The sequence below is a fragment of the Centrocercus urophasianus genome, unplaced genomic scaffold (assembly GCF_019232065.1).
Source record: "Centrocercus urophasianus isolate 14NV4802_14NV808 unplaced genomic scaffold, USGS_Curo_1.0 seq_40, whole genome shotgun sequence".
NCBI classification, from domain to species: Eukaryota; Metazoa; Chordata; class Aves; order Galliformes; family Phasianidae; genus Centrocercus; species Centrocercus urophasianus.
In genome coordinates, this window is record NW_024884978.1 from 248,821 (window position 1) to 274,610 (window position 25,790).

The 25,790-nt window shown below is 48.5% G+C and overlaps 1 protein-coding gene across 2 annotated transcripts in view; it reads left to right on the forward strand.

Moving 5' to 3' along the window:
• The window catches only part of RPTOR (regulatory associated protein of MTOR complex 1), a 118,566-nt gene that overhangs the window by 87,792 nt on the left and 4,984 nt on the right, over nt 1-25,790 (forward strand). The window contains exons 22-32 of one of the 2 annotated variants that reach the window (XM_042832910.1): nt 2,360-2,463; nt 3,555-3,738; nt 5,586-5,696; nt 11,189-11,294; nt 12,638-12,752; nt 13,066-13,190; nt 14,416-14,520; nt 17,760-17,807; nt 22,100-22,206; nt 23,926-24,053; nt 24,144-24,230. In XM_042832910.1, coding sequence (XP_042688844.1) covers nt 2,360-2,463; nt 3,555-3,738; nt 5,586-5,696; nt 11,189-11,294; nt 12,638-12,752; nt 13,066-13,190; nt 14,416-14,520; nt 17,760-17,807; nt 22,100-22,206; nt 23,926-24,053; nt 24,144-24,230 — 1,220 coding nt within the window. The remainder of the gene's footprint in view (nt 1-2,359; nt 2,464-3,554; nt 3,739-5,585; nt 5,697-11,188; nt 11,295-12,637; nt 12,753-13,065; nt 13,191-14,415; nt 14,521-17,759; nt 17,808-22,099; nt 22,207-23,925; nt 24,054-24,143; nt 24,231-25,790) is intronic. The other variant, XM_042832911.1, reaches the window with a different exon arrangement.

Below are 25,790 nucleotides of genomic sequence, written 5' to 3' on the forward strand. Positions count from 1 at the left end.
CTAAGTAAAGCACTTGGATGTTCAGGGGTTTAATCCTATTCTTCTGGTTGATACAGAATTTAGGGAAAAAGGCTTCATTTTGGAGCTTGGACATCTGAAAGTTTCCTCTGTTCACAGAACAGAATGCTGCAATTTGTGTGGCTTTGGTGTTTCTGCTGTTTTTCAGCTGAAGGAGCTTAACAAAGTAGCCATGGGCTGACATTTGGGAATGGCCACTGGTTACCCACATCTTCATTCTTGGTGAACTGTTTAGCTGCAGAACGTTGCCAGGCTCTGTGCTTTGAGTCCTCATGATTTTCCAGTATGTTTTGTACCGTGTTTTGTACCAGGCATGGAAATCAGTCACCCTGAGGGCTGTGCAGGCAGCACCGGTGCAGCATGAGGCTGTGAGCAGTAAGCACTGCAGCGCTGTGACAGCAGGGCAGTGCTGTGTGTGATGGGGTTGTGCAGGAGTTCAGGTTGTGTCTGCATTTGTAGAGCAGTTGTTTTTGTTTTGCAATGAGGCAAGTTCTACTCAGTGCAACGGAGCCAAGAGTACAGCTCTTTATCTACAGAACTCCAGTGGTCTTTAAATAGGGCGATGTCTTTCTGAGCAGCTGGTGAGTAGGTTGCACAGACGTGCATGCTTCCTGGGTTGGAAATGTGCAGTTTTATTTCCTGGGCTGATTAGACATTGCTGGTTCTCCCACAGATTGCTGCTGAGTTGTGATTTATATTCATGATGCAGATTGGAGTGATACAATCTCATTCCCAGCCTGATCTTTTAAAAGTCCCAAGCATGGTTTTTGTACCAAAGCAAACAAACAAACAGGAGCTGGTAAGCAGCGTTGGCCTTTTAAGACCTTCTGAAATCAAAATTAAGTAAGGAAAGTTTGCTTCCCTCCCAGATTGCCTCACCCAGCTGTTTTTAATGGAAGCCTCGAGGCTGAATTGTCCCAGCAGCTCTTCCTCCACTGACATCACTCTTGGTACAGCTTTGCCGTGCAGGAGCGAGCGATTCTGACAGCACACTCCTTTTTTTCTTTCCTCTACCGGGTGTCAATTTGCAAAGTTATGAATTACCATTTTCCCCTCCTGAAAGAGGTGATGTGACGGGCAGAGGAGCAAATCCCTGGGAAACGGGCAGCCGCAGCCTCCAGCAAAACGCTGTCATGTCACTGAGCTGCAGCTCGCTTCTGGCAGAAAAGAAATTCCTCTGCTGTTTCCCCAGGAAGAAGGAAGGCTGCTGCCACGTTCCCCTCGGTGAGCCCCTTCAGCACACTGTCACTGGCTCATCTTGTCCCTCCTCTGTGACACGAGGGGACCGGAATTGTTTCAGGTGACAGAGATCTGACTGCAAGAATCTGAAAACTGAGTCTTGTGTGACTAATTAGAGCTAGCAATGAATAATTGTGACTAGTTGTTAAATTGCTTCTGCTTTCCTTCCGTTCTCTCTGATTTCACATCCCAGCTGCTCACTGAAGACCCCACTGCACTCATGACTGTGATGAGTGGTGCTGGGGCCTCTCTCACCTCATGTGGGAAGGAGGAAAGTAGCCCCAAGTCAGCCAGCCTGTTGGAGGGGCTGGGCCAGGCTTATCCGAGGCCGTGGCATTTGGTGTGTGCCCCTGGAGCCAAGCAGGTGGTGGTCAGGGCTCGAGACCTTGAGCAGGTGGAGCTGGAGCTGCATGCTTTGCTCACTGCCATCCCCTGGCCTGCATCTGGGACCTTTTCTCAGAGGAAGGACAGATGTTTCTTTCAGGATTAGGTCTGTGTCAGCCTGCAGGAGGGCCTGGCTGTGCTGGGCAGAGCTGTGAGCAGCCCAGCTATGCAGACCTGCTGCCTTCCTATGCGAGTTGGTGTGGACTGGTGTGTAGGGAAGGGGCATCCTGCAGTGACTCCCACGAAAGCTCCCATTAGGGGAGTTGCAGAGACAATGGGAGGCAGATCTGTGCAGCTGCCAGATGTGCAAGGGCAGTTGTGACCCAGATGCAGAATCAGGATGGGTACTGCAGCCATGGGCAGTGGAGCAGTGCTGGGTGGGAGCTCCGTGCTGTCAGCTCACCTCATGGTGCAAGTTGTGCTGTGGGTCCTGGGCTGTGGCTGCTTTCAGAAGAGGCTGATATGTTGGTCAGTTATGTCTCTGTAAGCAAAAGAATGATGCTGTCTGGTAAGTGCTGTCAGACTCCAAGAGCAGCAGAATTCTTACGTGTTGAAAACTGCACAGGGACTTTTCACGTACATTTTTAAACACCCCCACACACACTGATAGAGAGCTTAACTTCATTGAACCCCAGGTGTGCAGTTGTATCATATAATAAACCCCTGCAATTGCTGTTCTGCAGTCCCGATCAGTGCTCTATTGTGTCTTTCCCTCTAGGCAACAGTCAACGCTCGCCCCCAGCGCATCCTGGACACGTCCTCACTGACGCAGTCAGCGCCTGCCAGCCCCACCAACAAGGGCATGCACATCCACCAAGTGGGGTAAGTGGGCCCAGAGCTCCCCATCAGGGGCCCACCGGGGTCTTGTAGCTTCTTGGTTTAGTGCTGGTAAGAGGCTTAGGAACAAAAGCTCTGGGGACAGGTGGGGAGTTTCTACACGTTACTCCTTTTAGGGCAAAGCATAATGAGGCATGCTGGTTATCTAAGGGTGAATTGAAGGGGCGTGTTGAATGTTGCTGATTTTACTGATGCACTCTGACCTGAGGTATCCGGATTTCCCATTGAAGTCTGATCTCTTTTCTCCAGTTTCAGCTAAAAGCCAGGGTTGCCTGGTCGTCAGCAAGCGATGCCTAAACTCAGTGAAACTAAGGCAACAGTGTGAGCAATGCTAGGCTTAGAAATGTGATTCCTTCCCAAAGGATGCTGTCCAAGGGAAAACACCTGGCTTGAGATCTGGCAGCCTCACAATCCATGTGCAGCAGTGAGATTCAAAGTTGGAAAGGAGGCCTCTGAACTGCTCAGTGATGCTTTTAATGTCTTCTGTTAGCATTATGCAACCGTGCAATTGCACAGATCTCAGTTTGCACGCAAGTCAAAATGCTGCCCTGTGGTCTCCCAGGACTCCAGTCACCACATTGCTGGTCATTGTGCCATGGTCACAGCCATTACATGGGGGTGTGTGACTGCATAACCTACAGGTTCCCAGAATTTTGCTTTTCTGAGTTGGCTCAGTCAGGATTCACTGCTGAGATTTGTAACTTTTTTGGACTGTGTGTTTGGATTGTAGAGGAAGCACAGCAGTGAAGATAAGTCTTGTCAGAAGCAAGCAAAGTAAAAGAAGTCATGTAATTCACATGCAGGAGTTAAGGCAGCAGAGCAGATAATGGCAACGTAGTCAGTGTTAGCCTCTGCCCTCGTGTTTGGGGGTTAGCTTTGTTTCTGCTGTGAGAGGGAGCATTGAACTGCTTTCTGCTTGTAGAACCGGGCTGATTCTCAGAGGTGGAAAGCATGTCAGGACTGCAGTTTAGTGAGACGTGCCAGGTGTCAGGGGATGCGTATCAGAGAGGTTCAGAAAATGAGGGCAAGTCACATGTCTGCTGCTATCTAAATCCTTTTACTCTTTTGATCTGTAGAGGATCACCTCCAACCACCAGCACAAGCAGCTCCAGCCTGACAAATGATGTGACAAAGCAACCGGTCAGCCGGGACATCACATCTGTGCGACCTGCCAATGTGGGCAACATGGGGGTTCAGTACACTCCCCACTCCCACCAGTTCCCCAGAACAAGAAAAATGTTTGACAAAGGGCCAGAGCAGGTAAAGAGACTTTGCTTTCAGTTCTGATCCCCTGCTCCACTGGGTTTTGTTACACTTTCTGTTCTTTGTGTTTTATTTCTGCATATCCTTCATCCTTCACTTCTAGCTGCTGCTAACACCAAGGTAGCTTCTTTTAACCAGTAAAATAAAAATGGATTAATTTTTTTCTTCGGGATATGTTTTATGACTCTGATATAGGACATTACTCACTTCTGCTGCCACCAAGGAGCGTTTAATCCGAGTTGATTGTTTATTCTTTCACCAACATTTGTCTGCCTGAGCGATAGTGCACAGCTGCATCTCTGTCAGTTGCTTTTCCTCCAACCTCAGCAAAGCATGGACAGAGGCTGACAAAGGGACAATTCTTCCTCCTTTAACATGCAGGCAGATGTTTCTCTTGAGACACTGGGAGATGCCCTTGCAGCAGCAGATTCACCTCCTTTACTGCAGATTCGTTCTGTGCTTGGCAGCCTCTCTTTGCTAAGCACAGGAGCAGATGTAAGCCCAGACTGGCACTGGGAAGACCAGAGCTTTCTACAGGTCACTGCTGGGATACATCTGGCCAGCCAAGAGCTGTGGTGTCTTATTTTCAGCATCAGGCCGATAGGGGGGTTGCACCCATGTTAGCATCCAAATGACAGTCATCAGGTACTGGGCATTTTTCCATTTAGAGAAGCATGAAGAACTGATTTGGTGCCAAGTGGAGGAATGCAGTAATATGCACAGTGGATTCTGAATGTCACTTTCAGTTGACTTTAGGTGAGTTATCTCAGACAGGTATGGTTGGGTCCAAACACACTCAGGTGCACTTGTGGCCATCACTCAAAGGTAGCAGTTGGCAGTGATCATAGAATCATGGAATGGCCTGGGTTGAAAAGGACCACGATGATCATCTAGTTTCAACCCCCTGCCATGTGCAGGGTCGCCAACCACCAGACCAGGCTGCCCAGAGCCACATCCAGCCTGGCTTTGAATGCCTCCAGGGACAGGGTATCCACAGCCTCCTTGGCAGCCTGTTCCTGGTCAGTGCCCCGGATCCAGCCAGCAGACAGTGGTTTGATGTTTGCCCCTCTCTTTACTTCAGAGCATTTCCAGGATGTTTCTGGTGCTTGCTCTGTGAGAGGAAACTGGAAAAGGCATTATGGAAGGGGAAGCTGGGAAGTGGCAAGGTGTGTGTTTGGCAAGCCACAGGCCGAGAGTACATTGCAGATTCCAGGTTTTCTGACTTCTGGGAATGAACTGTTCTTTATTAAAGTAGCATTTGCGTAAAGCCAATGCTTCTGTGTGATTCCAAGAAAGATTTGTCAAAGCATTAATAGGAGCACCTTCAATTCTAGCAGGGATAGCAGCAACAGCATGGCTCAGAGTTCAGAAAACCTGAATGAAGCCTGGGTCAATGGAGTGGTATCTCTTTTTTTTGTTTGTTTTTTCTTCTTCTTTTTTGATGTCTTATGCTTTATAATAGACATTTAATGCACACGTGGCCTTGATCTGAAGGTGGGTTATCCTGAATCACCTTCCCCTCACCACTGCTTCTAATGCCAGGTTCTTGTGTAGACCACGAGAAACCTCACCCTGGGAAGTTGGTTTTGTGATGCACAAACACTTGGGTTCATGATTCATGCTGTAGCCTGGCTGTGTCGTGTGCTGTGCAGAAGAGATTGTGTATTTCTGAACAGTTAATGTAATGACAGTGGTCGTGGAGCTAGACACAGAAATCTTGGTATCCTCAGCAATGTTTTTGAGGGTTTTTCTCTGCCACAGGCAGTCTGGGTATCACTGTGTGTACAATTTGCCCGTGCAAGTGAGATGGACGTGGGGTAACATCCTGTTCTCTTTCTGGACAGACCACTGATGATGCTGATGATACCGTTGGACACAAAAGTTTCATTTCAGCCACAGTGCAGACGGGGTTTTGTGACTGGAGCGCGAAGTACTTTGCTCAGCCTGTCATGAAGGTAATGTTTGGTTGTCTTTCTGAATCATGACACTGCAGTTCCTGAAAGGTTGAGGTGCTGGTTCTTCTCATAGGCTAGTGGCCTCATCTGTTCACTTTGCCTTCTTCTCCTCTTCTGGCTGAGAAGGGAAAGGAATGGATGTATTTCTATCATCCTGCTCTGGTGAGCTGTGTGACCACTGCCTATCACAGAGAGCAGGAGAGGCAGTGAGAGCCAGAAAGGTCAGGTATTAGTAGGGACAGAGCCCAAGCAAAAGCCTTGCATGCATAGAATGCTTTCAAGAAAGAATGTAGAAATGAGGGGTTCTTGAGTGGAGATGGGGACAACAGAACACACCTTCCCCTTGAAGTGAGGCATGGCTCTGTACTCAAGTGTGACCTGGGAGCTGTGCTTACGTGCACCCAGTCTTGATTCCTTTACCTTAGCGAGGAGAATGGCTATTGGAAGTCTACAGGACAGCATGGGGAAAACTTCAGAAGAATCATTATTCTTTTCAAAGTTCAGCAACAAAAACAAACTTACTACAGCAAAGAATGAGGGTTGTAAGTGACAAATCTCCATTGAGATCTCTTTAGAAGTGAGTGCTTTCTGGTAACTCTAAGTTGGTTTTACGTGAAGTGAGAGGTGCACAAAAGCTTTATTCTAGGAAAAAAAAAACAAAACAAAACAATGAGACAAAACAAAGCTCTTCAGAGATGAGCAGAGATTGTCAATGACTGGAAATAAGCACTTACATTCCCAGAATCTTTTAGCCAAAGATCAGGTTTCAATCTTAAGCGTGAAATCAAAGTAAGCATCAAACCTTGCCTTGGTATTAGCAACCACAATGAAGGTACCTTGGGATTCAAGCAGCACAAACTGTAACAGAACTTTCAGCTTAACTTTTGGAGGTATTGCAATTAATGTGAACTATAATGCCTCGTTTGTATTAATGCCACCACCTGAGCGACTCAGCAGTGGATGCTTTTATGCAACCGCTGATGTTTAAATCTTCAGAATATGCAAAGAAGTGGCACATTTTACGTGCTGCCTCGTCTAAGAATTGCCACTGAGCCATCTGTTACTGCTCCTTTCCATCTTTAGGCACGTTACATTGTTAGGTGTTGAGGTGAGGTAATTGCCCCCAAGTTTAAGGCTATCAGAAAACCGGTTACATGGCAGCGAGGTTTCCGTGTAGCTTTAATTTGTTTAGAAAATCACCAGGAGGAAAAACTAGATGGTAGAGCGACTGCCTGACGCTTCCTGAGCTGCTAGTGAAATTAACTTTCTTCTGATATCATTAGCAGAATAATTCATTAGGAAATACATCTGGCCCATGGGGCTCAGTCAAGCTTTATAGCGGGGTTTTCTCGCATCAAGATGAGTTTCAGTTGTCTCAATTCAAGTCCAGAGGAGAGTAAAAGAAACACAGGAGGATGTTCTTCCATCCCTTAGTTCTTATTAAAGACATTTGTCTACTTTCTAAGGAAAAAGAGGGGTGTCTTATTAATGCAATAAATCACAGTAGACAGCCAATCAAAATGCAGTTTAAATGTGTAGATGGGGAGCTGTGTATGTGTGTGTATATATATATATAGATTTAGTACTCCAAGTGCATAAAATTAAGAAAATTGGGGGAGGAAAGAAAACATACGGAGTGTTCTCATACTAATGCATAGAAGCCAGGGAGGGGGAGTCCTGGAAATGAAAATTTCAGGCTTTCCTTTCACTGTAGTGAGTCCCAAAGAGTTCAGTGTCTCGCCGTGAGAATTGAGATGCTCCAGGCTACATCCCTATGCAGAACATGTGCACAATGATCTCTCTCTTCAGCTTTTACTCTAAGAGCAGGAGTAGCAGTGTGTATGTTCTCTTAGTTCCCGTGGTTTGGGTTGGTGACATTCACTGCCTTGGGTTGCATTTTCTGAGCACAGAGCATCCTCAGCAGCAGTGTTTTAGGTAAGGTTTGCTCCAAACCTGTGTTTCCTAATGAAATGAGGAAGTGAATTGATTTGCCCATTACTTTTGTAAAACAGCCTCAAGAGGCCAAGTGGAGGTCTGTGTGCCAAGAAGTTTGCATGTTGTACTGACTGCTAGGGAACTGTATGGGGCTTTGTAATGAGTGGGTGGTACATGTGCAAGGGGCAGGGGGGCGTCCCTCTACTACAGCTTCCTTTGGCACATCTCGATTGCTGCTTGTGTAACCAGGCAGCCCTGGCCATGCTGTAACTCGAGTCTTGGCTGAATGTCCAAAGATTGCTCCTTTCCTAGAATCTGTTCCTGCAGCAGTGAGGAGCAAACAGCCATGGCTTGCAGCTGCTGTCTTTTGAGAGCTTTAGCCTCATGAAAAAGGCAAAGAGTAAAGTCTGCAGAGTGCTGATGGAAAAAGATGACGTTGATGTGCAATTCCAATACTTCATTTGGAGATGCTGCCTACCATCATAAACAGGGAAAGATAAGACAACTATTCCTGTAATGAATAAACATAAAATGACTGTGAGTGCATCTTAGTCATATTTAATTTATGAATTCAGCTTTGCTTCATAGACCTCGCTATGAGAATGCTTTCGTTGGAAAGATGGAGGGATTAATTTCCAGCGTAAATCAGTGGCTGGGATTCAGGCCATCATAACTGCCTTTGATTTATCGATTATCTAATCAGATACATGGAGGAAGAAAACACCGCACTGTAAATTCTCGGTGTGCCAGGAAAAGCAGTTACCTACCACAGCCCTGATCTCTGCAGAAGTCGTTCCTCTTCCTAAAGCTGGGATGGCAAAAGGCTGTTCTGCTCACCATAGGCAGCCTTGGACCGCGTGGCACAGGAAAGCCTTGTTGCCAGCTGTCAGGAAGCCCTGAATCGAGGAGAGCAGAGCCAGCATCTGCTGCTCGCAGGGCTGGCAGAACATGCAGGCAGGAGCTGGGAAGGATCCTGGAAGGTGAGAATTACATAAGGAATCCTTCCTGAAAAATCCCAGCCCTCACTTCAGCGCTCTGTGCTCTCTGTCTTGGCAGTTGCTCAAAGTCCTGGTGGAGGAGGGAGCCCTGTGTGCGATGCTGCAGTAACACTGTGCAGGGACAAACTGTATTTACTACAGGAGCAGACTGCTGAATTTTCCCCTCTCCCATCCAAATACCGACTTCCACGCCGACGTGGAAGGATGCTGTTAAAAAAGAGCTTGGTTGGCTTTCAGATGACACCACTTGGTGGGAGGTTTGGGGACGGTCGCTGGTTGATGTCTGGGTGGAAGCTCAGAGATGCAGAGAATCGGAGCCATGTCATGATCCTCATCATGTAGCACAGTTTGCTACTCCCACGTACCTCTGGGAGCTCTGCTCGGAGGAGAGCTGAGCAGCAGCCAAAGCCCGGCTGTTGTTTACTAAAATGACTTTCTAATGCTTAAATGCGAGCTGGATGGGAGGGGAGACAAAGGCATGAATAATGAGCCTAACTAGCTTTTTCTTTGGAATAATAATTTCTGGGTTTCCAGCCAGAAGCAGCTGAGCTGGAGGTCACTGCTCTATTACATGCATGTCCTGACATAATCCTGTGCTTCTGCACCACCAGAAGTTCCCTTGCGATGTGTTCTGTGGGGTTACAAAATCATCACAGAATCACAGCATGCCTGCGTTGGAAGGGATCCCACAGCCCTACCCCTGCTGCGAGCTGATTGCCAGCTCAGCCCAGGCTGCCCAGATCACATCCACAGCCTCAGGCACCTCTGGGGATGGGGCACTCACAGCTCTGGGCAATGCCGTGGCCTCACTGCCCTCTGGGTAAAGAATTTCCTCCTCACATCTGACCTAAGTCTCCCCTTCCTTTGTTATTGCACCCAACCCAGCTCTGTCCTGCAGGCTGCTGGGAATGGGAGAAGTGCTGCATTGCACTGCGTGCTGCAGCTCTGTGCTCACTGCAGTGCTGGTCTGGGGGCTCGGCTGGTCGGAACCACAAACAGAACCACAAACTCTGTCACCTGCAGCACACCGAGCTGAACTGGTACTGAGCACCTCTGTGTGGTTACGGGTACTGGCAGTGATAAGTTGAGTTCAGCAGATCTCATTGCAAGAAGAATGTGTATTGCTGAAATCAGATAATAAAGCAGCTTTCAGCTCAGCCTCCACGGAAGAGTTCTTTTTCTTCAGACCCGAGAAGCCCGGCAGCTCCTTTGATCTGATATTCTTCATCTGCTAGAGAGCATAGCGGTGCCTCACTCCTCTGCAAACTGCGTTTCTTGGCCCTAAACTGAGACAGCTGCTGGGTGCCCCCCTGCAAAATGTGCTGTTGTTGGTGCCCTGCCCATCCCCTGGCCTCCTCCTAGGTCCTACTTTAATTTCTTCCCAGAGAAGCTGGATTTTCATTAAGGTGTAGCTGTAATCTCCGTGCTCTCAAATGCACTTTGATGTATTTTATCTTAGGTTTGTTTATTGCTGTACATTATTGGTCGTTTGTCACTGCCTTTCTAATAGATGTCATATTCTTGAAAAATTGAAATGGTCTTTTTTTTTTTTCCCCCAGCAGAAAGGGTGGGTTTCTTATTTTAAAGCAGCAGCAATTCAGCTCCGTAATGGTTGTTTTCCAGGGCATAATACATTTTGAAGATAGCGGATATAACAGTGGCAGGTGATTTAAGTACTTTCTTAGTCAGGAAAAAAGAAGTGTGTGTCTGTGTGGAAGGGGAAGGAGCAAAAGAACTTTGTCTTTTATGTCACCCTTCTCCAAGGCTCGCTCTGCCCAGAACAGCATCATTTCCTTCATCAAAGGAAGACAGCTCATCTTCATCGACCCAGAGGTGTTTCTAGAGCAGCACTGTTGCTGGTTTTGGTTATTTTTTTATGAGTGAAGCAAAAGGCACATTATGCTTAACCCTGCAGTGGGCTGTGCGTGACATCAGTGGGCTGTTCCTTCCAATGCTGTGCTCTGGGTGTGGATATGACCTGCAGCCTGGCAGGAGCTGCTTTTGCACTCCATGGGCCCCCTGGCTGCAGGTGGGGTCCTGCAGGAAAGCCATCAATGGCTCTGGAGTCTGAATAAAAGCAGTAAAATAGGTCAGAGTGGTTACATGCTGCTCAGGGCTCCCATTCTAAGTGAAGGTGTGTGTGTAACCAGACCTAGGCCACGCAGGGGAATCATTTTCCTGCAAATGAAAACAGTTGCCATTAGCAGTGGATGTCATGCTGGTAATTCACACATCTCAGGAATTAGGGAATAAAGCAATGCATTTTTTGGCCTGCACTTCTCTATTGAAAGATAGATTTTAATGCATTTGTAGCTTTCAGTCTGTATCAAAGCCGTGCTCTCTCTTCAGTCTCAGGATTAGGGCAGCAGAAGGAAAGGGGAAGGTTTCACAGATGATGGGAAGGCTGAAATCAGAATGTCCTTTGACTTCCTCCACGTACTGTACGGAGATGCTAAGGTGTCACGGCTTGGTCTGATGTGAACACACGTGTTTGTGAATGGCGATTCATGGAGTTCTGATTTACTGTCTTATGTTGTGAACACGCTGATGTGTGGAAAGATCCCAGAGGAGCACGACCTGGAGAGCCAGATCCGCAAGGAGAGGGAGTGGCGGTTCCTGCGCAACGCCCGGGTCAGGAAGCAAGCCCAGAAGATCATTCAGAAGGGTGAGTGCCCCTCTTCCTATGCTGCACGCAGCTCCCCGGGGCTCCCAGCACCACGCTGGGCTCTAATCCCCATGAATAGCACCTGTGCTGAGCCTCAGAGGCAGAGGTCCCTGCTCTCAGGCAGGGTGGCAGGGGCTCATGCTGCTCTTGGCTGTTTTGCTGCTTGTCACTGTCCTGCAAGCCCTCAGAACCTGGCACAGGCTGGATCCCTGCCTGCATCCACTGGGGCAGGGCCCTTCTGTGGGTGCTGTTCCCCCCAGGATGGGAACTGAGGTGCGTGGAGCTGGAGAAACTGATGTGCTGAGTGCAGGGCTTGGTGCTGGAGGCACAGCCTGCTGTGGTGCTTCGCTCTCTGGAGGTTTGCTGGGCTTGACAGGGAGTTTAATGTCATAGAACTGCAGAGTATCATAAACCAGAATAATAGAGAATTAAAACTGGAGCCCAGGAAATGGCTTGGGGGATCTTTTTGAATACAAAAAAAGGGGATTGTTTGTGCTCGCCTGAAGAAAAACCTTTATCTAGACAGTATTTATATTTGCTTGCTTGACCTGAGCAGCTGAAGTGCCAATATTCATTAAAAAAAAAAAAGACAAAAAAAAACCAGCTAAGTCTGAAATATTAAAAGGAATTAGAATAGACTTAGGATCCCTTAATGAAAATGAAATTAAATGGATGCATGCTAAAACTAACCAGGATTGAGGGAATGTCTCTTGAGCTTACAGTTCTGTGTGATGGATTCACGCTGTGCTAAAAAATGCAGTTCCAGGGGTTACCAACACTGTTTGCAAATCATGAGGTGCTCTAAAGAGAGGGGGGAAAGGTCTGCAACCAGCATTTGAAAGTCTCAGTGGAAAATATATTTTTGATTTGTAAATTAGCCTGAAATCTGAAAGATCTGAAAGAACTGAAATGAAAGGCTAAATAAATAATCCACGAGCTAAACCGGAGTGCTGCAATTCGAATAAAGTGGGTTTATTTTGTTTTATTTTGGCAAAAAAAGAAGTGGATTTCTGTATGAGCACAAGCTGGTACTTCATAAAAGCGTGGAATAGTTGGGTTGGGAACTTAACCAGTTTCAACCAAGCAATCTGGGGGCCCATTGCCACCCATTTCTTTGGTTGCACATGGCTGGGTGTGCTCTGTTCTCTTCAGTTACCAAAATAAAGGATCCCAGCGTTTGTCATCTCAGTGCTTAGTTTGTAGCTTAGGCTGAGATGCGTGGCAGTGCAGAGGGGCTGGGGCTGTGGGGTGCCGTGGTCTCTGAGTGCTGCTGGGGAGCTCTGCAGCCCCATCCCTCTGTGGGGCCGCTGGGGCACTGAGCCCATTGCCTGCTGTCCCCCCAGGCATCTCCCGGCTGGATGATCAGATCTTCCTCAACAGGAACCCCGGCGTCCCCTCTGTGGTGAAGTTCCATCCCTTCACACCCTGCATTGCTGTTGCCGACAAGGACAGTATCTGGTAAGGGCTCCTCTGTGCTGTGGCTGTGGGGCACGTGGGGCTCGTGCTGCTCGTGTTGGTGCTTTAGTGTGGCACCAAGTCCTGCAGAAGGAGCACGTGAACCTGGGTTGAGATCATTCCACAGCTGGGCTTGTGCTCTCTTTCTTTTGCAGAAGGTGGGCCTACGTGGTTAACGAAGTGAGGCTGCATATCAAAGAAGAACAAATTGAACTGCTATACAATGCATGCAGCTTTTAGCTTAGGCAGAACGTAGATTCCTTTGAGAGCTTACACAGAGAGCCAAGAACTGACCTCGTATTCTTTCCTCCCCCAGCTTCTGGGACTGGGAGAAAGGGGAGAAATTGGATTATTTCCACAACGGGAACCCACGGTACACCAGGATCACAGCCATGGAGTACCTGAACGGGCAGGACTGCTCCTTGCTGCTGACTGCCACAGGTAAGCAGTGCAGCTCCCTCCATGTGGCAGGGCAGGACCTGGGGAGCCTTCTCAGAATTCAGGTCCATGGGAGCTGTGCTGTACCTCCTGCTCTCCCTGCTCTGCATTTGGCCTTTCCCCTTGCCCGTGTGGTTTTGGTTGAAGCACGTCCAAGATTGAACTTGAAAATTGCTTCTGGCAACATTGAAATATCTGAACAGCTTATGTAAGTGCTGCAGTGTTCTCAGATAGCAAACAAATCAAACCCTTGCTGAAACCATTTCCAGGCGCAGCTTTGTTTGTTATGGCGTTCTGAGGTAGAACCTGGCATGGCAAGTTCACAGCAACCTCCTGTGCCATTTCTTGGGCACTGTGCTCCTTAGCTGGTTAAAAGCTGCTTTCAGAGCTGAAGGGAAAATCGTGCTGCAGCCAAAGTATGAGGAACCAGGTTTGGTTGAGTCCAGAGCAGACAAGAATTGCTTTAGGCACTGAACTTCTCCAATAGTTCTGAGTTTATTGTGAGTTTCTAGTCCCTGTGTCTCAGCCAGGGAAGCAGTCCTCCAGAATGCCCTGTTGCATCATGTAAGGAAGCATGAAGAGCTTTTTCTCATTCACTGGTCTGTAAAGCTGTAAGAAATGCTTCACTCCCAAGGAACCATTCTAAACCTGTCAGTCTAAGTGTTTTCAATAGCTTTTCAAACTTCATGCTGAAATGTACAGGTTGGGTATAATTAAGAGAGGTGGAAGAGGATTTGAGAGGGCCTTTAGGACATTTTTCTTTCAATTTATTGATTCTTAGCACAGAAGTTTCACAGATGGGGAACAAATTGAGAAAAATACATGATGTACTTGAAAGATTTGCTGCTGATGGGCTGGGCTTTGATTCAGCTTCTTTGTGGGGCTGTATTTTGTATTTAGGAGGGTATTTATGTGGTTCTTAGTGTAGGAGCAAGGAGGACAGAGACAGTTCTAGAGAAAATTGGTCAAAGAGATGAATGACATCTGATGTCAGGTGTTTAGGAAGGAGAAGAGTCCCTTTAGAGCAGTTCTCAGCGGAACAATCCTTCAGACTTAATGGAATAAGATTAAAGGAAAAAGAACTCTAATAAAAAGTATTAAGGTGAGGCTCTCAGTTCTGGAGTTTGCTATGAGTACAGTGTTGCTTCTGTTCTTTTTATTGTGCACAATTACGAGGGTTGCATTGGCAGTGATGTGGCATCGTGTTCTCTTCTTTGTGCTTCCCAAGACGATGGTGCCATCAGAGTGTGGAAGAACTTTGCAGACCTGGAGAAGAACCCAGAGATGGTCACAGCATGGCAGGGGCTGTCAGACATGCTGCCAACTACACGAGGTAGGTCCTCTGCCTGGAGGAGGGGAATGGGAGGCCAGAAGTAATTCGTGTTGAGATGGTTTTTTTCTCAGGATGAGTGCAGTAAAATGGGTTTCTTAACATCAGCCACCAGTAACGTCCTTGTTTAACAGTCTCTGCCTTTCTGAAATGGCCTTTGGCCAAGTTTTGCGTTTGTTTCTCATAAAACAAACCACCAAGGCTAAAAGCTCAACACAGCAGCCTCTCACACGTGCTGAAGAACAGCTAGAGCAGCCTCTTACTGGGGTGCAGAAGGGCACAAAGTTCCTGTCCTTCACAAGCCTCAGAGCAGCTGTCTTGGCCAGGTGTTCCTCTAGCCTGTTCCTAAGGAGAGATCTGTAGAACAACGATGGAACTGCCCTGCTCCTTGTGGCAGGAGTTTGTTCTTCCCTTCGGGGTGGGATGGTGGCTCACATACTGCCTCTTTCCTTCTGATGGGATGCTCAGCCTTCGCACAGCTTTGCATGTTGCACCTCTGACTTCATTTAGCTCAATTCCAGCATTCACTGTCCACTGCTCGTTGTGGGTCAGGAGGTGACCAGAGAATATGCAGTCCAGATCTGGCGCTTGCACGACAGCACAGTTAAACATCAAACAGCTTTGGATGCTAGGAAACTTAGAAAAAGGTGTAAAAAGAAGCATTGACATCCTGCTGTGCACAGGATGAAACCAGAAGACCAGTTTAGGTGATCCTGAAGTCTGTTTTAAGATATTAAAGAAGATGGACATTCTGTCCTTCTGAGACCTGATTATGTACTAATGCTCTAATGGGGTTCTTCTGTCACTTGAATAGTTTTAACCAAGGCTACAGGTTTTTCTAGATGTGCTGTAGTTCAGTCAGTGCTTGTGGGCTTAATGCAGGAATTGCTGGGTGAGATTCTCTGGCTTGTGCTGTGCCAGAGGTCAGACAGGATGACCACCATCACTCATTCTGACCTTAAAATCTGACAGTTCTCATTTCGGAGCTGGTGGCTCATCACAGGAGTCTGACACAGCTCTTTTAGCTATTCATTGGATTTTACCAGTGCTGCCTTGTTGAGCTCGTATTTGCTGTTTTCCTTCATACCTCCTGTTTCGTCTCTGGTGTTTTAGGAATGAGGAACTGCATTTGAGGTAACGTTAGGCTCTGTGCCTCACTGCAGTATGTGTGCAAAACTGATGAGAAGCTGCTGGATGTCTGCAGCATACTGAGAAAATTGCCACGGTCCAAACTTGCTCTTTGCAGAGACGTCAATAAAAGCAGGATGAAAACAGTGGCAATGCACGGCGCGCGTTCCATAGGCAGAGAGGAAAGTCTCCAGCAGTCATCTCAAGTTGCCCTTTGTGGTGTCATTCACTTGGTCCTTGTTCCTTTCTTGCCAACTCGTTTTCATGAAGGATGTCGATGAGCATTTACCATCCCTGGGCTCTGAATCTTGCTTCCTTGGTGATGGACTCAGCTGAACAGCTGATGTCTGGGAATTCCCCTGCACTGCTCTTACATCGCCTTCTTGCTGCATCATCAGTCGTGCTCAGGGAAGATGCTGACAGCTGTAGATTGAACTCCTTCAGGCTAACTCCATTTTCCTACCTTGCTTTCTACGTGTACCTTCTATAAGGACATAGCATTTGCTGACTTTACCTTCTTCTCTACAGGGCTTTAATGTAGAAGAAAGGGTTGTTAGAGAGCAGTGATGTTTGACGTTGCAAAATAGGTTAAGAGCTGAGCAAGAGCTGATTTAGCTCTAAGAGTTGAGAGTTTACACTTGCCAAAACAAGTGTGCCGAAACTTGAATCTGTTCTCTTAAGGTGGTTTTGCCTTTTTCTTTCCAGTAAGGTCTTAGGAAGTCTGGGCCCTGTTTCCCTTGCCTTTCACCTTTGAAGCAATAGAACTAGGTTCAGAAGAAGAAAAGGGCAGGTTTTTGTGGAGAGAGAAATAACTGTACTCAGTTCAAAAGAGCTATGTGGATCAAGTCCCCTTGGAAATGAGGCGCTCTATTGAACAGTTATCTTCTGCTGCCAAGACTTGAGTTGTGGTCCAGCGCTGGCTCATAAAACTGAAGATGCATCTTTGAAGCTGCAGAGCTCAGGAGTTTTGCTGGGGTTTGTGTGCTCCCACTATTGATTTCCTTCTCTCCACTCCCATCCTTTTCCCCAATGTCAGCCTCATCTCTGAATTTAACAGTCTTGTTGCAAGCAGAATACTGACTTGTAGGCAGTTTTCCCTCTTATAAAAGGAAGGAGGAATATGCAGCACCTAAATACATCCTTTGGAAGCTTGAGGCATCACTGGCTTGTCAAAGCAATGGGGTATTGACAATAACAGATGCCCAGAGACCGTGATGGGGGACGATACAGGGTGAGGCACAAAGCTTAACCTCTCGCACTCCTGCAGACCTTCCTTGTTCTGTGCAGCCCGAGGTGAAAGAACTGAATGCACCAAGTGCTGAGCTGGGTCAGATGCTCTCTTTCAGAAGTAGCTTGACCCCAGCTCATTGCACATCAGTCGGCTTGAGTGAGACTCGGGGATGGTGAATCTTAAACAGTGGTAAACTGCTGTGTGGGCAGTTGACTGTGTTGATTTTGATCTTAATTAGATCTGCGTCTGCATGCACGATGTGCCGAGAGAGCCTTTTAAAGTCAAAATTAAAGATGCATTGGAACCAGGTGCTCTGGTGTAATGCAGTGTTACTTCTCACATGACAAACACGAGAGACAGGAGGATCTGAAAAAATGGCAAAAGATGTTCTCAGTAGCCATAGTGTTTCAAAGCAGCATAAATTCTGCAGAAAAGCTGTAGGAAAAGCCAAGCAGTTCTGGAATCTGCTCCCAGCTGCCCTTGGGCTGCTCCCCCCGAGCTCTGTGTGATGCACCCACGCTGTGCTCTGTCAGTTCCATGGGAGCTGCAGCTCCCCACTGGTACCAGAGCTGCGTACCAGCTGGGCTCTGGCCCTGGCTCTCCTCACTCTCTCACTCAGAGCCAGCTCAGTGCAGCTCCCAGATCTCCTCGTTCAAGAGGAAATGTCAGACCTGCAGGCACGGTGTGTGCACAGCCATGGTCCTGGGAAGGGGCTGCGACCAAACTAATGCTGCTCGGGATGGAGGCATGTGCTGCTCTCGATGCTTCTGCTTCTCTCTCTGTCCTGACCTTTGCTTCAACTTGCTTTTTCTAATCCTGTTGTAAGATTTGTTTTGCTCTGGCTTGACCCGTGGTGTCACCCCTAATCCCTGTCTTCTCACAGGTCTGGCCCGAAGGGTTTCAATCTATCTTGACAGAAGTAAGCAGGGAGGTGAGTCCTTTCTTTCCTGTTCCTATGGCCAGGCGGGGTGGGAAGGAGCTCCTTGTCCACGTCTGGTTGGTTGGTTGGTTTTTGGAGTTGTTTGGAATGATTGTTGGGTCCTCGTGGCTCCTGGAAGGCTTTGCTGCTCCTCCCTCTCCACTCCTCATGCTGTGTGTGTCTGTGATGGCTGTGAGCAATGCAGGGACGGTGCTGTGAGCTCAGCCCAGCACTGAAGGAAAGGATAAAGATCCACAGGTCTGCATCATCTGCTGAGCTCTGCGCAGGAAGCGTGGGCAGTTTTCTGGGAGGCAGAAATCTCTCTTTCTTGGAAGATCTCAAAGCATCCCCAGGCAAAGGAGTTTGGAAGACAGGTTCCAAATGCAAGAGGCCATTAAGCTGATGTGGATTTTGCTGGGATTGTTTTGTAATACACTTCTGCTATAAAGATCACTTCAGAGAGAGAAGCTAAAGAATCTCACCTAGCAAGCTTAGGAGAGTGAGCTTAGTCCTTTGGCAGGGAAATGCCCGGTAAATGGTACAGGTTCTGTTCTATCCTGTGGCAGGGAGGTGGATGAGCCCCCAGCCTCCTGCTGTGGGACCCAGCGCTGCATGGCACCCAGCCTGACCCCTTCTTGCTGCTGGGAAGCAGATGTCTGACATGCCAGCATCTGTGTGCACACGCATACGTGGGTGAGTGCTGACGTGATGCTCCTGAGCTGCTCTGCAATTATCGATCTTTGCTGGCTGATGGGAGCCAAGCTCATCCATAGTGATCAACAGGACGAAAACGATGGCGGGGGTGTGCGATGCAGAGCTCTTTAGCTGGAGGTCTTTGCGGATCCCTCTTTGGAAGCGAAGCAGTGAAATTGAAATTAGCAAAGCTGATGTGTTGCTTTCATCATTGTGGCTCTGTGTTTCGCTCAGAAATCTATTCTCAAATGGAAAGGCTGAGATTAGCAAGGCGTGGCTGCAGGGAATTCCCTGCTTGGTAATGCAGGCATCCGAGCAGCATAAGGAAGGGCCAGCAACTCTCTTGTTGGAGCAGTGCTGCTAATGCCAAGCAACTGCACTGCATCCCTGCAACTGCAAGCAAATACCTGGGAATCAGTACGAAATATTCACAGTCTCTTCTCGCCTGCTAAGGAAATCTTAAAAGCATGTGAGGTTCTCCATTCATTTGGCAGCAGAATGCATCACTATTTCATCACTAAGGCACCAAAAATCCGTTCTCATTGCCCAGTCTTCTGTGGGGATTTTACTGAATGGAAGCTAAGGGGCTGTCTCTTCATTCATGCCTCGCTCTGCACAAATGGCTGCACTGCAGATCTCTGGTACGTTGGAGAAAGACCAATGGTTTCATGATGGTGCAGGTCACATCGGGCCACCGAGTGCAGATCAGCAGCAGAATCCCTCACGTCCGTGTGAGCTGCATTGCCTCCATCCCCAGGGCCCCCCGAGTGATACAGGGAGATGTGTTAACAAGGGGATGCATGTCCAACCTGCATGCACTCCCATCCATCGCTGCCTCGTGGGAGCTGTTGGCCCCAGTAGGTAAACAGCCGTCATCTGTCGTACCTCAAGCAAATTTCTACTTAAGCCAAGCAAGAAAGAAGAAGCACGTGCTTGCCAGCTCCCTGCTTCCTTCCTGCTCTCCTGGGGCTTCCCTAACAAAGTGAAGGACGTCAGTACCTGCACTGCAGAAATACAGGGCCGTGCCCTCTGGGGCTGTGCTCTGCTTTGAGTCACGCTGCTGCTCCTGCGCTCTGTAACCCTGCAGGTGGGAGAGGGAGAAGAGGAGGCAATCGGGGGGGGTCTCAGCAATCAGGGGAGGATGCAGCCAGCAAATAGTCCAAGGATCAGAATCACACTGAGGTCGTGCTGTAGAGCAAGGGGGGAAGGTAAAGTGAGCCCACACCTCCCAGAGTCTGGGGGTAAGTCCCATAGGAGCAAGTTTGGGAGAAACACCTGAGTTCTGCTTAGGGAAATAACATAATTGGAGATGTTGCAGCTCCAGGGGTTTGTGTGCATTTCCAGCATCGCAGGTCCTGCTCTCCCTTGCTGTGCGTAGTCCTTGGCATGAGGAGAGGGACACTGACTGAAGGATACTGTGAGAATTAGTGAGGTGAGGTCACGCAGCCCTCCCACTGCCTCCTGGAGGGGAAAGCAGAGCTGTGCCTCACTGCTCAGCCACGGGGGTCTGTGGTCAGAAACCATCCATCGCAGTGCGAGGTGCTGCTGTCTGTGGGCTGTGCAGGTGTTCCTGATGGTGCCTGGTGCGGGCTGCCCACGTTCAGCCATGATGAAGAAATAAGCACAGACACCAGAAGGCAGCTGTTTTCAACATCGCTGTTATTTATTGAAACTTATACAGGGAACAGCCCCCATGAGACACATATCTGATGCACGGGGGGAATCCTGGGGGAGCAGCCATAGGAAGTTACAGCCTCGAGAGCGGCTGCTCTGCTCATCATCTCCCATCACACAGCACTGCAAGCACTTGTGCTAAACGGCTCAGGAACAGCAACAGCCACCTCATTTTTTTTTTCCCCCTGCATTGTGGATGATTTATCACTTGTTACCTGGAAACATATCATTCCTTACAGGATAACCTTAATCTTAGCTAACGATGCTTTCGGGGAACTGCATTGCTGGGTCCCCGTCCTGCAGATGCGTGGCTTCAGGTGTGTCAGGGGCCGTGTGGGGTCACAGCTCGGGGGGCTGCATGGGGTCACCCCTCTTTGCCCCACTGCTGTAAGCACGAGGAGCTCAGGAGCAGGGCTGCAGGTACCCGCAGGATGCATTTCCTTCTGCCTCAGTGAGGCTGAAGCATCCTGCAGCCACCAGCCAGCGCTCAGCGGGTGAGTCCTGGAGAAGGACCTCCGTTAATTAAAAAGGAAATTGTAATTAGCAGTAAGTCTCTGTTTTCCCCTCATCCTAAAACACTACGATTTAACATGTAGACGTGAGCCAGCGCTCTGTCGTTCCCCCCATGACACCATTTGCCCTTCGGTGGAATAGTTCGGCTCTGTTTCGTTTCGCGCAGTTGGTGCCGTTTCAGCCGCAGTGTCGGAAGGCGCCCTCCCGCGTCACTCGCAGCCGAACACCCGCGCTGTGTCACAGAGGTTTTTTCTCCCCGCGGCCGCATTTAAGCCGCGGTTTCGCGCGCCCGCTGCACCCGGCCCTTCTACTCGGCGCCCGCGCGCCCTCTGCAGGCGGCACCGGCTGCTGGTCCTTGGTCGGCAAAGTGTTTCTAACGCTCCCATGGAGTGTTTTTAATGAACCAAAGCATCCCTGTAGCCCTGTGTAGCTTTGGGTTGGTCAGCCTTTGCAGCATAAACAGCGAAGGGTGGTTGGTGCATAGCTCTCTGCTTTTAGCAACATGTTTGCACGCTGTGATGGTCCAGAAGTTCCCTCTAATTAAATGTACAAGAATTGTTCCTTGGAGAGTTCCCCTCCTAACGAAGGGTTTTGTTGCATCCAAGCACTGCTGCGTTCTGACAGCAGTTGCTCTGTGTGGGCTGAGGGAGCTCATGTGGGGCACGTTGTTCCCTGACTGGAAGGGAGGTGGATTTGTCTCTGCAAATTGCCAAGCCAGCAAAGTTCACCAGTTCACACAGGCTGCCAGCCTGTCTGTGTGCAGATGCCAAAGTCAGCTGTACAGGGATATCCATTCTGTGCTGCAAGAGGCTTACGTGAGGACTTCTGTGTAAACTTCAGCCAGCAATCAGATTGTGCACTCGAAGATGAGGACCAAAAACTCTCACAGATGTATCTTCAGCAGTGTAATTGCCAAACCTGTTGTATAGCTAATTGGTTTTTACTCCTAGCAATGTTTAGTTCAATACCCTGCAGCACTGCTGATAGTATTTCTTGTTCCTTAGGCACATACTTCTATTAAAATGAGGGGTCACAGCAATGCAGAGGATGGCATGTTTTGCTGTGTGTGATGGCACCACTTTGGTTTGCTTTGGTCTCTGCTGGGTGCAGCGTTCTGTATGGGGTGGGTGGTTTATGAGGACCCCTGCCGGGCCGTGTCTGCCCCACGAGTTTACCATTCTGCACCCAGGCTTTCCTAAGCATTTCCTCCAGCCGAGAAGCAGAGGCCATAAACTGGACTCAAATCCAGGAGCACCTGCTTTGATCCCCTTTGGAGGTTGTGTGGATGTGTGTATGCAGTTGCAGATTGCCTGTAACGACAACAGATTCCGTGGCCTTGTGCTGCGGACGCTGGGCTGTAAGTAGTGCAGATCTGCCTCTGCTGATTTGAGTAATTTACACACCCTGCCTTTGTTTTCTCCTAGGAGCAGGAATGGTGGTCGACTGGGAACAAGAGACTGGGCTGCTCATGACCTCGGGAGACGTGAGGATAATCCGCATCTGGGACACAGACAGGGAAATGAAAGTGCAGGTAAGATCCATGCGTGTCCCCCGCAGCATTTCCCTCCAGGAACACTCCCACACTGCTGCCTGCACACAGGAGAGCTGCTGGGGCGTCCTGTGAGCAGCGAGCACACGGCTCTGCATCTGCAGCAGGTTGCTGAGTGAGGTTGCCATGCTGCAGAGAACAGGAAGGCTTGTTTCCAAACTTCCTAGAAGATAATCAGCCCTGGATAAAAGCTGCCATGCTTCAACCCTGCAAAGCAGGATGATTAAGCCTATATTAATCTTAATTACTTTCCCATTTTTTTTTCTATGTAAACTAGAAAACATCAAAATTCAGGAGGTGAAAGTCTTTGAAATGATGAGGACGAGTGATTGTGCTGCAAGCATCTAAAAAAGAGTTTCTTTTTTAATTACAAAGAGTGGTGGTGTTGAAATTGGAGTGGTTGGAACTTCCTGACTCAGTAACACTGGAAAACTGAAATTCAGCACGAAGAGCAGGAAGCGATGTAAGCTGAGCTAACAAAGGTGCTTCCCACTCTTTGAACTGCAAAAAGTGAACCTCTGGAAGCACTTTGGATGTAGCTGAAGAAGCGAGTACCTCATTTTCACTTCTGCTGCTTGTTCCTGCTTCAAAGACAAGCTCTGCTTTCAGGCAGTTAGCATGGCTGGCTCAAACAGCCCTGGAGTTGGGTGCTCCAGCCAGCAGCTCCTTCACTCAGCTGTGAATAGCAGCTAGGAAAGGTGAATATGTGCGACAGCAAAAATAGGACTGAAGTGTGAAATTAGCTAATGCAGCTCTAACGTGCCTCCTGATTGTTATCCCACTTTTGCAGCACTGCTTAGTTTTTACTTGATGTAACTGAAAGTGTTTTTCTTCATGCCAACCATAGGCATGATTCCGAGCAATTCTTTTGCTTATGGCAAGCAGAAAGAGGGAAGCAAACAGCATAGGAGTGAGAGTGCACCACGTGCTCCCAGCACAGCTCCTTGTGAGCTCCAGTTTTCTTTCTTCATGTCATTTCTTTCAGTGCACACAGTGTCTGCCACCTAACACTGAGTTGCTTGTCACTGCTAGGTGGCACAGCACTGTCCAGGGCTGTGTCTGCTTGGACACTGCTCCAGAGCTGCAGAGGTATGCAGACTGTGACATGCTTAGCTTTGGGTTTATTTGTGTTCCTGTATGTGCCGTTACAAGTTTTTGCTTTCTGCAGGTACTTTCTTCTTCCTTGACTAAAGTCCTCCAAACATTTACCACCCTGCCTGTTCTTCTGGTGGCTTTCACAGCTCGCACCTAACAAAGATGGTTCATGGAGAAATGACCCCTCTGGCAATTTGTTTTATCTCAATAGATACACTTAGTAGAGGATAATATGAACTTTTCCTTCCTAAAACAGACTGTGCCTTGCTTTTTACAAAAGCAGGTTTTGCTGGAATTCCTCCCCTGGGCTCTTTGGGCTGAGCTGTGGGGACACACAGCTCTATCACCCACAGCAGTGACCATCATCTCCAGGGCCACCTCTCCCACTTCTGGTCTATCCAGAGAGTCTGGAGGAAGGCTGCACCAGTGCAGTGCCACGGTTTAACCACGGTTTGGTTTTGAACTGGTGTACAGAATGGGGAAAGGAGGAGGAGGAGAACAGGGATGTGTCTGGCTTAGCAGCCTGCCCCTCATGCCTCCTCCTGGGGGCTGCAGGTGTGAAGACACACCTCGGTGTCAGCTGGGCTTCGTGTGCTCTCTCTGCAGGACATCCCCACCGGGGCAGACAGCTGTGTGACCAGCCTGTCGTGCGACTCCCATCGGTCTCTGATTGTGGCAGGGCTGGGTGACGGCTCCATCCGCGTGTTCGACCGGAGGATGGCTCTGAGCGAGTGGTAATCGCTGTGCTGCCCTGCTCTCTGCTCTCTCCCCGCCTTTCCCCCGCCCTGCCTTCACCACCTCTCCCCTCTCTGCTTATTCCTCAGCCGTGTCATGACCTACAGGGAGCACACAGCCTGGGTGGTGAAGGCGTACCTGCAGAAGCATCCTGAAGGCCACATCATGAGCGTCAGGTAGAAGAGATTTCACTGGTGGGGCTGTTTTGCTTTGCTGCTTGAAATCTGCCTCTGGTATTTCAGGAGCTGAAAGTGTAAAGAGTTTGACAGTTGCTTCAGTAATTAACTCCTGCTGCAAACCTGCTGGCGAGAAGGCAAAAAGAAACGCAGAGCTTTCTTTGGAAGCCTGTTAGTGAGGTCTGAGAGTAAACAAGAAAGTAGCTGTGCTGAAATCACTGTCACGAGGCGTGTGAGGGAGGCATCGAGTGAACCAGAAACCCAAGCTAGATATAGCATCTCATGTTGTTGTTCTTTATTGCCAGCATCTTTGTGGGGTCATTTGAGATGGAAGGCGAGAAGGAAGGAGGTTTATGTTGCATCTGTTGGGCATATTGCTGCGCAGGATTACTTCGCTATCTAGCAATTCTCTACTCATAAATCCATTTCTGCAGCCTGGTAAATGCTGCGTAGAGCAGCATATACTTATTTGGCCATTAAAGAACAACAGATTATAATTTATTGTCACGATGCTGCTGTTTGCACACAGAGAGGCTCTTTTTTACTTGGTTACAAAATGCAAACAAGGCCATTTTCTGCGGTGCAGAACTTTCCTGAAGTGGGGGATGGGTCAGCAAAATAATTACTAAGATTTTTCAGAAGGAGACTTAAGTGACGTGGCTGCCAGATTTGTCAGGCTCACGTATGAGAGTTTTTAATCTTCTTTTCCGTAATCTCTTTCAACAATCTCAGGGCTCAGGCCTGCATGCTTGGCCAGCCTGTATCTGAAGGCTCCTTTTTCCCCCTCCTCGATGTCCTTACCAGCAAATGATGCTGTTTCTCAGGATTAAAAGGGTATGAGAACGTGGTGTGCCTCAGCAGACAGGTCTGGTCTCGTTCTGGAGGAACTCTGCTACTTATGGCCAACCTCATTGCTCTCAGTTTCTCCCACTTCACTCTCATTCATTTGACAGCAAGATCCGTGGAGGGGGAACGACTGTTCTCATGGGTGGATAGTGATAGGACAAGGGGGAATGGTTTTAGGTTGGATATTAGGAGGAAGTTTTTCACCCAGAGGGTGGTGAGGCACTGAACAGGCTGCCCAAGGAGGCTGTGGATGCCCCATCCCTGCAGGCATTCAAGGCCAGGCTGGATGTGGCTCTGGGCAGCCTGGGCTGCTGGTTGGTGACCCTGCACACAGCAGGGGGTTGGAACTGGATGAGCACTGTGCTCCTTTGCAACCCAGGCCGTTCTGTGATTCTGTGATCCAAGGAAAGCAAACTCTAGATCACAGAAGGTTCTGGTGTAACTGTTCCCTAAGACATACTGTGAGGCATTGTATTGCTTATGGAGTAATTCTCTGAATAACAGAGAAACTTTTCATCTGGACCAGGGATGGGAGCATTGAAGACAGAATGGCTGGCTCTGACCTGGTCCTGTGGCCCTCGTTGCTCAGCATTGATTCACCACGTGATGCGTTAAATGAGTGTGCTGTATGTTTCATCTCTCTCAAGCAGTATTTCCATCCGGTATTCTGGATGTAAATTAACCTGGAGTTTAATTTGTCTTGAATTTAATTAT